The sequence below is a fragment of the Rosa rugosa genome, chromosome 2, assembly GCF_958449725.1.
Source record: "Rosa rugosa chromosome 2, drRosRugo1.1, whole genome shotgun sequence".
In the NCBI taxonomy this organism is placed as follows: domain Eukaryota; kingdom Viridiplantae; phylum Streptophyta; class Magnoliopsida; order Rosales; family Rosaceae; genus Rosa; species Rosa rugosa.
In genome coordinates, this window is record NC_084821.1 from 40,742,377 (window position 1) to 40,756,169 (window position 13,793).

Consider the following 13,793-nt stretch of genomic DNA (forward strand, 5'->3'; position numbering starts at 1 on the left):
AAGGGATGCCGGACAAAAACAAGCCTTTCGGACTTAAACGAATTTGTCGGAGAAGGGGGGCTTTACTTACTCGACCATTAGGGAGAGGGATAAATCTTTCATGCTTTACGGTATTGCAGACTCGGATAAGCTACTATCATTTAAGACATTTAATTTAAGAATAGTTCCTTCGTAAAGCCACTCTCTTCTTCACTGCATTCAGAACCTTCTTCTTTATGTCATACTTTGACAGGCATTCTTTCCTGATACCAGCTTGCTTAAAATACCAGGTGTTAGCTGAATCTTTCTCTTTACGATTGAAATACCAATTTTTGTAATATGTAAAATTATAATTGTATTATATTATGTAGATCAAGATTTGAGGGGAGAAAAAAAAAAAATTAAACCCGCAGCATCGCGCGGGAGAATTTATTACTGTTCCTCGCACTGTTCATTTAACAGTAAAATGGCAGATTTGCCCTTAATTTCTGTTTACAGTTATGACCCTGCCATGGGCCCTTAATATATAAACAGAAGGCCTAATCTGGAGTTTATTCGGGAAGCCTCTATTGACATCCAGTTTTACTGTTTCGCAGCATCAAGCTCTTAGATAGAATTTTAGTTTGTTGGGGAATCTCTGTCGATATCCCTCTTGGCTGTTTTGCAGTATTAAACGCAGCCATCAAACTCTTTGATAGAAAGGTTGGGCTCAAAACAAATAGGAGAGGTTTGGTTTTCAAATCTCATCACTCATATTTGATATAAAATTTGGGATTTTGATTCTTTGATTTGATGTAAGATTTCTGATTTTGATCATAGGCCTCCGGAGTAGAAAGGAGAAGAGGAGAAATCCAAGATTTTGGTCGACTTTGGGAGGGAGGTTTGGGTTTTTTTTGGAAGAAGTGCATGCCAAGATTTTGATCGAGTTTGGGAGAGAGCTTTCAGCAAAAGAAGAGGTGTGTGCTTGGTTGGTTTTTCAGTTGTATGAAATAAAAATTGAGTTTCTTTCCTTGCTAAGATTTGGGTCTTCTTCAGTTGTGCACACGATATCAACCTCCTCCATAGTAGTGAGAGCGAAGAGTAGCGGGGTGTAGTATTTCAGGAATTCCCTGCTCCAATTCCGCGCCTTCTCAGTTCACTCAAGAAAGTAGATAAAGATGCTCTGCCTCCACGAGCTTGAGAAGCTCACGATTTCTACATTGATAAAGAGGAGGGCTTCATTATTCGTTTCCAGGTTTTCAAGCTGACTTTTTTTTTTTTTTTTTAAAATTTGATTTGGATGCATATGAACACTAATAAGATTGAATTGAAATGAATGATTAACAGATTTGGTTTGGATGTTATGGAATTTGATCAAGTATCAATCTTTTTTATTTTGTTAACATATCAAGGGAATTGGAGTAATATAGTGTATGAACATGTTTTATATTTTCAACTTGATGTCTATAGTCTCAGATGGACTATTGCAAATTGAATATGACATAATATAATGTTAATTATCTGGTTAGCCTAGACATGGATTTGAAATATTTAAATTATGGTGCTTCTGTGGCAGGTTGAAACTGAATTTGAAGAACAATGAGCAGATGGTTAGGTGGAAGAATGGTTAAATATGATTCAAGACATTGAACATGTTCAAGATCAGCAGACTGTTATTTATCTTTACTATTTGAGCACAGTGGAAGAACTGGTGGATTTCCTGCAAAACTAAAGGAGGTAGTGATGATATTAGAAGCATCAAGATAAGTAAGTTAATAGCTCCTTATAAAAGCTCAAATTCAGTAAGTGATGAGATAATTGAATCAAATTTGTTGATTAAAGCTCATGTTTGAAGCACGGAAATTGCAAAACCGTCTATGAGGTTAAATTGTGATCTCTTTATGTTTTTCTTTAATTGATTCCTTTCAGTAATTGTAGATAGAGAGATTGTTCATTCTATATATGTAGTCTATGTTGTAGTAATTACAAAAGAACTACCTTACTTGCAGGTAACAATATGTTGCAATTTTGTTAAACTGGTGTCTACAACTATTCCCCTTAATTTTTTTGTCTCAAATTTTCTTCTGGTAATTCAATTGTCAGGTCATGGAGCAAGCCACTGATGCAGAGAAAGCAACTGCCGTGTCTGAGTTTCGTGATTTCAAGCGCAGGAACAATGTATTCTTTCATCAAATCTGTTATGATTACAAAATCTGCCCGCGGCATCGCGCGGGTTCTAGCCGAAACACTGTTCCGAGCACTGTTCCTAGCACTGTTCATTACTGTTCCTTGACACTGTTCATTCAAATTGGCGGTTTTGCCCTCATTCGAGATTTTTTTACGGTTTTGCCACTGAGCTATACTAGATGCTTCCATCAGTTTCTTCTTTCTTCTATGGCCATCGGTTTCTTCTCTCTTTTGTTGGTTTCTTGATTTCATTAGTGAATCACGACCCTTGATCTGTGCGTGCCCTATGTAGTTTCGCAGCAGGAGATAGTTTCTCTGTACGAGAGGTTCTGTCAGCTCAATCATAGTGGCGGAGGTTTCATCTTCGTCGACGAGTTTTTGTCCGTACCGGAATTCGCACCCAATCCTCTCTCTCAGGTAAGCCTACCCCAAATAAAATTTAAACCTTTCGTGATCTGAAGGTAGTAAGATTTCGAAGATTGAGGCTTTTATTGAATGGTTGTTTTTGCTTCATATTTTTTTTTGCTTCTGCAATTCGTTGTTATTGGATAGGTTGAATTCTCATACAATTTTGGGTTTCACTTATATCAGTTTTGCATTTCTCAGTTTTGGGTGGGTGGACGTAGATACTGGGGGAGAGGGATTGGAGCAAGACCACACTTGCTCTGAGAAGATGCTTCTGTATCAACACCCAATTTCCTTTTCTCATCAGAGAGATTTGATCCAACAACAAAGCTACTTAGTTTTGGTATATTTACGTGCCAATGATCTCAGTGAGGATAGAGCCTAGAGTTTTATTCAGTACTAAAGGTCAAATTGCCAATGCATCTTAGTTGACAGAATTCTTAGTTTACAATGCTTTGCATACCAATGACCTTACTGAGGACAAAACATAGAGAAAAGGCAATACCAGGATATATTGAGCCATCCCCGAAACATATTACTGCCCTCGCAAGCCTTCCTTTATTATAACTTGAGGTTCACATGGCAGTGCTGCAATTTGAATATGTGCCAAAAGCTTATATCTTGCTGCAATCTCATCATGAATTGATAAGATCCTACTGGTTTTCTAATATTTATATGAAGTTAATATACAAAAACATTAAGATAGAAAATCTATTAGATTTTGTTTCAATTTGGTTTGATAGAGTAGTAAAGCCTCCCTCAAGATCAGAATGGTATGGATACAGTGATTGTGATGGTTCTGTTTGTTTCTTATACCAGCATAATTCAATGCATAGAGAGCTCTCTCATTATCTTTGTTCTTTTAATGCTTAGTTTATGAATTGATTTTCTTGGTGTAAATTCGCCTTAGCAATGATTTTGAGAGATAAAATTGTGGCTTATAGTTTGGTGCTTCTAATATGAATGTGTAGATTCTAAACTATAGAGGGCCTGTTTTTGGTTTTTCACTTAAACTTCAATATCTGTATGTTTGCAGGCTGAGGATACAACAGAGGATTAAAAACACAGAGCTCAGGATGTTAACCGAGGAGCAAGAAAATGAACTTCTGAACTTTACACCATTCATTCCATTGATGTCTCCCTTGGTGAGTTTCCTCTCTGAACTATTCTGTTTCTATTTTGATGGTACCCGTAGTCTGTTATGGACTTCAAATACTACTCTTTTATTAGTATTTAACTCGATGCTTAAAACTTTAAGATTATATACAATGATATGTAATTAGAGAACAACCATTTTTCTATAATGCTTCATTTGGCATCTGATAATCTTTTGTACCAATGGTTCTTATATTGCTTTTTGAAGTTCGGTACTGATTATGAAAAGAACAATTTCAAAAGTATAAGTAAAAAGTGAAGCAATATAACAAATATTAAGCTAATGATGTCAATAATAATGTCTTTTCCAGTTTCATTGACTAACTTGCTTTCCTGTCAAGTTGTAGTGACGTTGATCCCATAGTAGTATCTTCTCTGCAGGAGCATCAGAGATGTAAATATTGTCTTGGAACTGGTATAACCTTTATGTTCTCAACCCTTTTGAGCATCAGAGATACTCACTTTCAGTTTTAACTAGAAAAATAAATAAATAGAAATCAACTGTTTCTCCAATGTAAATCTGATTTGACAACACCATAGGAATATTAATCATGTCCATATTCTGATTACTACTGCATAAATAGATCTCCTCTAGAAAAGCGGCAACATAGAATTAGTACTACATATGTATGTTTTCTAATAAAACAATTGTCCAATAGGATTAGGTTAGAGTCAAATCAAACTTAGATATTATTTATTCTTTTATTAAGTGAACTTTGGTGTTTGCAGCTTATGGCTCATCTTCTGATGCAATGACTATAATCCAACAATGATCTCCTATTGTTATAGAGCGTTTTACTGTACATTTAAACTGTTTTGCTTCCTGTAGTAGTGCTCTACTTTTGAATGTTTTGAGGAGATCACATTAATTCTATCATTAAAATGATAATTCTAAGTAGGGAATGATGATTGAATTTGCTAAGAACTCAGTTGATTAAGCTACTGCCAGCGCCCAGCGGAAAGAAGCATGTTATATTGTTTTCAAGATTAAACTTTCGGGGGTGGCAGAGAATTAATGTACCTCCTTTGTGCTTTATAGCTTTACATGATTTCTTCTGTTGGTAAATATGCAAGCATTCTTTTTTAATATAAGTCAATACTTACTTGCAAAGACAATATCAGTAGGAGTTGCATTCTTTTGTAATGTGTAAAATGACAAATTTTTCAGTTATTGATTTTAGCTTACGATTGTGATCATTACTACAAATTTGAGAAAAGAAAAAGGAAAAAAAAAAAAAAACCGAACTGTGGAAAATTGAATTTTCATCCAACTCTTTAGCTGATGGTCTGCAGACTGGATTTGAATCCAACATGGCCTGATAGATTCAAACAATATGATGCAGTCAGCAACTCCATCTCAATGTCCTTTTTATTAGACCAAACCAACTTAAGAATAATAGGATACTAAATGGATCTTTCCTTTGAAACAGATTTCTTATGAAATAAGCTTACTGGATCCAACATTACTACCTATGAAACGCATATGCAGAGTTTCTTATTAATTTTTTCTGTCTTATAGCTACTTGCAATTTTCAGAAAACCATACTACATGAAAGATATTACTGTGAAGTGTGAATCTATGATAAGGGGTGATTTTTATGCAGTAGTGATTCTGGATTTTGAGCAATGGAAGAACTCTATGCAGTAATGATTCTGTTTGAAAGGCTTTGGTTTTTTATGCCAAAAGTTGTGAATGCTTCTTTAATGCTGATCAAGACAAGGATTTGGCAAGGCCATAGTAGACATAAAGAAAATGTTGGAGCAATTTGATAAGTTGCTCAATGCCGACACCATAATTTTCAAAAATGCTAGATGCAAGGTAAAGAACTTGGTGTTAATTTGTTTTTTCATCCTCTGTTTTCCCCTTTAATCTCCAACAATTTCATACCACAGGTCCGTATTTGTTTTGATTTTGGGTTATTTGGTTATACACAGGTGCTTTTTAGTATTAACTTTTTGAAGTTATTCAAGAAACTGATGTTGGCCTGTTTGGAGAAGTCAGCACTCATCACTGGATCTTCTATTAAAGCTTTCATGTGGCTGGAGACCCAAGAAGCAAGTGTAGAGAGAAGTTGTAGTAACTCCTCACTAATCTTGAAGAAATTTAAGGTTAAATCTCATTGTTTGCACAACAGCCTATTGCAAAGAATATGAGATACATTCAAATGATAAAGGTCTGAGATGTATTGCCTCCAGAGGATATCTCGAGGATATCCCAAAGTTGGAATATCGCTTGGAGACAGTTTTAAATTGATACACAAATAAAATCATTTTTGTTGATCTCGCAGCATCGCGCGAGGGGGATTATCTAGTATCGTTTATACCGAATGATAAGGCACGAATTCTTATCAAACATTCAAACACTTATTTCCAATATAATTAAAAAGCAACATTAGTGGCAGATAAAGCTTAAAGGATGAAAACAACATTGGTGGAATACAAAGCATAAAGTGTAGAAAAGCAATATGAAAACAACATTGGTGGAATACAAAGCATAAAGTGTAGAAAAGCAATATATGATATTAATTTGATCTTCATGCCACCTTCACGTACAGGTCATTTCTTTTCATTAAAAGCAGAGACAACGGTGACTTCAAAGTATGTTATGACTTATGAACAATCAATAAACAGCCAAGTCAAATCAATAAACTCTGCTCCTATGATCTGATCCTTAAATTACTTCGACATGTCTCAAATGGAACTTGCAAATTTCACAAGCAAATACACATGACTCTTTTTCAAGCAAGTTCGAACAAAATGCGGGTTTTGGCTGTGGAAGTGATCTTAATAGTATGCTGTCTTTCTAATGCAGTATTTATTTGCTGTCATAGCTCCTCCATGCATTTGGACCACCCCTTCACCTCTAGGCAGAAAGGAAATGAGACCGATAGGCTGGCACTCTTCGCCATCAAAGGCAACATACATCATGATCCCAACCGAGTCCTGAGCTCTTGGAATAACTCCATTCACTTCTGCTTGTGGCACGGCGTCACTTGCAGTTCAAGGCATCACCAGAGAGTCACCATGCTGGACCTCAACTCCCAAGGCCTGGCTGGCTCCATATCCCCACACATAGGAAATCTGAGCTTTCTAAGGGATCTTCACCTCTCTAACAATAGCTTCACTCAAGAAATTCCTCCACAAATTGGGCATTTGCGTAGGTTACAGGTACTAGCTTTAATGAATAACTCATTTACTGGCCGTATTCCTGCCAACATATCCAATTGCTTCAACCTCACCTATCTCTCTTTCAGTAAAAACAAGCTAGTGGGTGAAATTCCTTCCAATCTTGGTTTCTTGTCTAAGCTTCAAGAACTTGTTCTACAACTTAATAATTTAACGGGAGAAATCCCTCCTTCCTTGGGGAACCTTTCATCTCTTACAATATTTGCTGCATCTCATAACAACTTGGTGGGGAGCATCCCTAGTTCTCTAGGCCAATTGAAAATGTTAACCTTTTTTTCTTTGGCAAGTAATAAGTTGTCTGGTACCATCCCTCCTTCCATTTACAACCTATCTGCTATTGTTGATTTTCATGTGGGGCTAAACCAAATTCAGGGGAGTATTTCCTCACACTTGAGCACTGCGTTTCCTAACCTTAGGTTCTTTAATATTGCGAAGAATGAATTTATTGGGGCTATTCCGTTGTCGATATCCAATGCAACAAGTCTAGTGAAGTTCACTGTTGGAAATAACTATCTAACAGGACAAGTGCCCAATTTACGAAAGCTTCATAACCTCCAAATTTTCGAAGTCATGTTCAATCATCTCGGAAGCGGTAATCAAGGCGACTTGAGCTTTGTCTCAGAGTTGATGAACGCCACACAGTTAAGACTGTTGATTTTAGGCTTCAACAATTTCGGAGGGACATTGCCGACATCAATATCCAATCTCTCAACCAGTCTTGAATGGCTTTGGGTTCAAGGAAACCAACTACATGGAAGCATCCCAACTGGTTTAGTAAATCTTGTGAATTTGCAATCGCTCGCTTTATCAGTAAACTCCTTCACAGGTAGCATTCCCGCTGACATTGGGAAGCTTTCAAAACTTGTTGAATTGCTTCTTCGGTTCAACCAATTTTCAGGAAGCATTCCATCTTCTCTTGGAAATTTAACCATGTTAAACGATCTCTACTTGAACGCAAATAATCTTAGTGGCAGCCTCCCTTTGAGTCTAGGGAAATGCCGCGGGTTGTTGGAATTGCGTCTTTCTCAAAATAATCTTAATGGTACAATACCCCAGCAACTACTTATTGGCCTCCTCTCCTTATCAATTTTTCTCGACTTGTCCAGAAACTACTTTGTTGGTTCCCTTCCTGAGCAGATCGGCAAGTTGAGGAATCTAGGTGCACTTGACGTTTCTGAGAACATGTTATCGGGAGAGCTTCCTAATAGCCTCGGCGATTGTGAAAGTTTAGAAATCCTACAGTTGCAAGGCAATTCCTTCAAGGGGCTCATTCCATCATCTATGAAGGACTTGAGAGGTCTTCAATATTTAGACCTTTCCCGAAACAATTTGTCAGGACATATTCCACAATTCTTCGAGGGCTTTGGAAACTTGGAGAATCTGAACCTATCCTTCAATCACTTATGGGGGGAAGTACCCGTTGAAGGTGTTTTTAAGAATGCAAGTGCAACATCAGTTGTTGGAAACACCGCACTCTGCGGAGGTATTGCAGAGCTTCGACTTCCTGTGTGCAAATCTGAAGTGTCTAAAGCAAGAGGTTTGTCTCGTACAATAAAAATAGTTATGGATTTAGTATCCGGGTTTACTCTATTGGTAATTGCTATGGTGCTATCCTTCTTACTTCATCGTAAGAAAAGGAAAGCAATCAAGTTGAGCACTTTGGGGAACTCTTTTTTGCAAGTCTCGCATGCTATGCTCCTAAAAGCAACTGACGGGTTTTCTTCCACTAATTTGATTGGTGAGGGTGGTTTTGGTTCTGTGTACAAAGGAATTCTTGATGGTGATAGAGTTGTCGCTGTAAAGGTGCTTAACATGGTACATAGTGGAGCTTCAAAGAGTTTCATAGCTGAATGTGAAGCACTGAGAAATATCAGACATCGAAACTTGGTCAAGATTGTAACTGCATGTTCAAGTGTTGATTTTCGTGGAAATGATTTCAAGGCTCTAGTTTATGAATTCATGGAAAATGGGAGCTTAGAAGAGTGGTTGCACCTAACCACTGGAATTGAAACGGTAATGAATGCACCCAAAACTTTAAGCCTTGTCCAGAGGCTCGATATCGCCATTGATGTTGCTTCTGCATTGGATTATCTTCACAATCATTGTGAAACACCAATAGTTCACTGTGATCTCAAACCAAGTAACGTTCTTTTGGACAAAGAGCTGACTGCACATGTTTCTGACTTTGGGCTGGCAAGATTTCTCTCAAAATTAACTGATAACGTTTCTGGAAATCAATCAAGCTCCATTGGAATAAGAGGATCGGTTGGTTATGCTGCTCCAGGTAATTATTCTCATATGCTTCACAATTTCTCATCTTCTTTATTATTCATTGAGAGCTATTTTATTTTTTGTACAGTGGTAGTGACAAATATTAGTGATATTATTGTTTGAACTGTAGAGTATGGTATGGGAAGTGAGGTGTCAACATATGGGGATGTGTACAGCTTTGGCATTCTCTTGTTAGAAATGTTTACCGGGAAGAAACCCACTGATCCTATGTTCAGTGATGGCTTGAATCTTCATAACTTTGTGAAGACGGCTTTACCTGAACATGTTGAGGAGATTACGGATTCACTACTTGAAGGAGGCATCACCACTATCGATGAAGCTCGCAATCAACCCATCGCAAGTCAACTACAGAAGATTGAAGAGTGCTTGACGTTGATATTTGGAACTGGAATTGCATGTTCTGCTGAATCCCCAGCAAATCGAAAGGATATAAGTGATGTTGTATCTGAATTGCACACCATCAGGAACAATCTTCTTGGCTAGAACTTTTTAAATTGTTACTTTTATGTATGTTGTGTGCTTCTTGTATTTTGATCATTACTCTGTCTTTTGATTGTCATTTGCTATCTTTGAAGTCATGTTGTTACCACTACTTGTATTAATTTAGTGTGCAATTGTGTGTTTGAGGCCTTGAGTCTCCATTGTAATAAAAAGAATAAAAAGGAGTATGCTAAATCGAGATTATCCTAATTCGGAAACACATGATCCACCCAATTTGAAGTCGGGTTTTTGTTTTTCTTTCTTTCGGGACTGAATCGAACGCTCTGCGTTATTCCTTCATTTCAAAACAAATCACCACCCAATTACAGACCACTGCACCATTTTTCAGTAGGAAAAAGCAGTCAAGTTCCGTCCAAGCTCCGGCCTACTTCCAGCGACGCTCCGACTCCGACGCACACTGCTTCTCAGCCTCACTGTAGTTCAAGCTTCGAGCAGGAGCAACCATGGAGGAGGAGCCTCAGAACGGTAACACGATCGTTGCGGAGAGTGAGGAGGAGCCGATAGTCGGGCCTGGCCCAGCCCCTCGAGCTCGGCCCAAGCGCCCTCTTCAGTTCGAGCAGGCTTACCTCGATTCCCTCCCCTCCACTCTCATGTATGCCATTACTTCCCTTACACTAATCTTCTCTGGTTGCAATTTCCATTTGAGTTCCACAATTTGTGACAGAAAATCTATGATAGTTGGCTCCATACAACTTAAACCCTAAACTCATGTCAACTTTAATCTGTCATGAGTTCAAATGCAAATTTTTGATGATCATTTTTGTTTGCGAGCTTTGTTTAGTACTATTTCTCGGGAAATTCTACAATGTGTTAACGTATGACATGCATACAATTGCCTTAAAAGTGGTAAAATGAGTCCTTAAAATAGTAATATTAGTCCTCAAAGTGGTAACATGAGTCCTTAAAGTGGTAAATTTTCTTAGTTACCACATGAGTCCTCAAAATAATAATATTAGTCCTCAAAGTGGTAACATGAGTCCTTAAAGTGGTAAATTTTCTTAGTTTACCATATGAGTCCTCAAAATAGTAATATTAGTCCTCAAAGTGATAACATGAGTCCTTAAAGTGGTAAAAATAGTTGATGTATGAGAAATGTTAACATACCATAGCTTTACCCCTATTTCTCAATATGTATGTTTTTGTTTTCTTAATTTGGCGGCATCAACAGGTATGAAAAGAGTTATATCACTATGCCAGTATGGAAATTATCTGTAGTGTATCCAGCTGCTGTCTCTTACGGCATCAGACGACAGATATCATCCGTCGTTTGTCCTCATTCAAACAATAGAAGTTTCGCAAGACTTTGTCGTCTGAACAACCCAAAATTGAAGGATTTCGAACTTTCTGTGGTTATTAATCACATACAGCGACAGATTAATGTTGTTCAAATGAACTACAAACTACAGTTTTAATAAAACTGCTGTTGTCTGACATTTAATAAGAACACATTTATATGTAGTCTGAAGTTACCAAATAAAGGCTTGTTTAACAATCTGTTGTCTGAATGCATTTTTAAAGACATTTGATTGTTGTTTGAAATTCAGTTAAAACTGGGTAAATTTTGCCTCATCTGTCGTCTAAATAGTTTTAAGAATTTATTTTTATGTCTTTTGTCTTGTATTCCTACCACAGTTTTAAGTATTTATGTTGTCTGATGGACAATATAACTATATGTAATCATGTACTTGTGTAGTTTGATTACGGTCAGAAGCTCACTCTTCTGTTTTTTGAAGCACATTTGAAATATAGATAACTTTTTACTTCTGTTGTTTGATATAACAAGAAACAACATATTTTGGTACGATTTAGTTGTTCATTTTCATGTTGAGACAACATATGTTGTAATCTTGTGTTGGTTGTTAACCATATATGGATATATCATCAAAGTCAAAAGGCTTGAAGCCAATTCAGAACATAATTTAAGAAAACACCAAGCAAAACTAGACTACTTCTAACACAAAAACAAATAATTATAGAGTAATATTACTCCAAAGAAATCTACCATATATATATATATATATATATATATATATATATATATATGGAATTGATATGGCGATCTACAAGCTCTCCTCTCCCAGTAAAATCGACACGAAAGAGTCAAAGCAATCTGCATCACACATCAAAAGGGAGACATAAGTGAACTGGAATGTTAAGGCATGAACAACTTAGCTTTGGGAATTTATTAAAGTTCATTTGTACAGCCATGAACTTGAACTTTTGCAGACTCATAGTAAACATGTTAAGGTAGAACATATTGAATTTCATGGAATTCGGATTTAGGAAAGCAAGGAAAAAGATGAACACAATCTGACTGAACTGCAGGAGTCATATAAAAAAAACACTCAGCAGCATGGTCAACTGAAAAAATTCACCAAAAATTCATTGCAAGTCCAATTGACATGAAATCAATTTTGAAACAACCATTTGAAATGCATAATTCAATATACATAAAAACCAGAAGTTAAATGATTCACTGGCGAATTGGTGCATACTACTCCTAACAAGTTTTCTTTCAGCTAATTTTGGTTGTCTTCAGTTCATTACATACATAGATAAACCTTATGTTTTCCTCATTTATTTATCTCTTTTGACCAGGACATTTGAAGTTTTGGAAGAAAAAGCCCATCGGCATTGAATTCGCGAAGCATTTTAGGTCCCACCTTGGTCCCATTGAAGGCCTAGCTGTAAGTTTATCTTCATTACCTCATTATGTGCATACCACGTGCCATCTTGCTTTTAGGTTGATTACTGTTTTCTTCTAATCTACAATGGATTGATTATGAGCATGGAATCAGGCATTGTTCATATATCATACATCTAGATGTATATGCTTGTGAAATCTTGGTTTCCTATTTACCCTGCTTGTTAACTATTCTGAATATGGAGACTCATTGGAACCCATAAAGGTCACATGTTGACTTCCTGTTAAATTTGTTAATGTGTTAAGAGACGTTAAGTACGCTTACTAAATTGATAAACTCTGGTTTATCTTCTTTCAATCCTGATTGATGGAAGATGTGTTTTTGAAGCACTTCTGAAATTTTGCATTTTGTCTATGCAAAAAAGAACATTTTTCATTTTAGCGTCTGTAAAAGACTGAAAATCACTTGTGAACTTTTTTTTTTTTTAGTTTTGTAAGTATATTGGCCCATTGCCATTCAACACATGATTTCCCATTACAACAAGGAAACCGGAGCCTCAAGAAAAACAAAGAGAAAGTGCACAAGATCGGGTCTTGAAGAAAAGATCAAGCCAAATCGAATCACTGATCTTGAGTTTAATGTGCATTCATTCCATATTAGTTGGTATAATCCTAAATTGATATGCATATCGTTGTATTGAATCAATAATCTCTTATGCATTAAAATGGTTTTAACATGCATATCAATTTGAGATCTTGTTTAGGAAATTGTCGATTGCATATTCAAAAACTGTTTTAAACCTTTCCTTGTTTATCTTAATTAATTATTAAGAAAAGATTTGATTGAGGGGGAGTTTTTCTTTCTTATAAAAAGGTTTCAAAACTAAAGTTTTCTGTGGGTTTTTTGATGGCAGAAATTGTTTTCCATTGAACTTCTTGTTTTGTTCTAATCGTTTTCTAAAAACCCTACTTGTTTCATGTGTGAGATTGCATAATTTTTCTCATTCACTCTCAAGATCGGTGATTCAATTGAGTGAAAGGAAGATCGAAGATTGATTGCCTAGAATGTTGAATTAAGAGTTAGAACGGTTGTAAAACAAGTTAGCATTTGTTGCTAAGAGAAAGTGTTTGTTATGAACAACACTACTTGTGTTCTGTAAACTCTTGTGTTTATTATTGGATTGTTCTTTTCGTGTTGGCTACGTTAAAAGCCACGCAGTGAAGTTTCCTCAGTGGAGAGGTTTACACTGCGTTAGCAAATCTTCGTGTCGTGTATTGTATTTTCTTTAGTTAAATTCATTGAGATAAAATATTGTATCATCACTAGTTCCATCTAGTACTTTCAAGTTTTATTTTTATCTTTTATAAGCAACATTTTCTCTTTACTAATAAACAAGCAAAGCTATTACCAGCCGTCAACAACAGAAACCCACCAAAATCGCAGCTAGGGATTTGACGGACTCGA

The 13,793-nt window shown here is 36.4% G+C and overlaps 1 protein-coding gene and 1 long non-coding RNA gene across 17 annotated transcripts; both read left to right on the forward strand.

Moving 5' to 3' along the window:
- Window positions 1-524: 524 nt before the first annotated feature.
- LOC133728346 (uncharacterized) lies at window positions 525-6,020 on the forward strand. Of its 16 annotated transcripts, none has more exons than XR_009855791.1 (10): window positions 525-706; window positions 799-935; window positions 1,015-1,213; window positions 1,535-1,725; window positions 2,062-2,562; window positions 2,752-2,893; window positions 3,587-3,695; window positions 4,047-4,120; window positions 4,435-5,524; window positions 5,641-6,020. It is a non-coding gene; the product is annotated as an uncharacterized LOC133728346 (long non-coding RNA). The 16 variants fall into 16 exon arrangements; XR_009855792.1 differs by having other exon boundaries at window positions 4,053-4,120; XR_009855796.1 differs by having other exon boundaries at window positions 5,310-5,524; window positions 5,641-6,018.
- A 283-nt stretch (window positions 6,021-6,303) lies between these two features.
- LOC133734078 (probable LRR receptor-like serine/threonine-protein kinase At3g47570) lies at window positions 6,304-9,857 on the forward strand. Its single transcript, XM_062161733.1, has 2 exons — window positions 6,304-9,175; window positions 9,293-9,857. Exons 1-2 carry the CDS (start codon window positions 6,433-6,435, stop codon window positions 9,664-9,666), a joined length of 3,117 nt encoding a protein of 1,038 aa, XP_062017717.1. The 5' UTR covers window positions 6,304-6,432; the 3' UTR covers window positions 9,667-9,857.
- Window positions 9,858-13,793: the final 3,936 nt, after the last annotated feature.

What these genes read in the sequence shown, in the direction of transcription:
- LOC133734078 (XM_062161733.1), top strand. Translation starts at nt 6,433, where the DNA reads ATGACTCTTTTTCAAGCAAGTTCGAACAAAATGCGGGTTTTGGCTGTG. An exon ending in GGTTGGTTATGCTGCTCCAG is followed by an intron (nt 9,176 to 9,292) that starts GTAATTATTCTC and finishes TTTGAACTGTAG; the next exon opens with AGTATGGTATGGGAAGTGAG.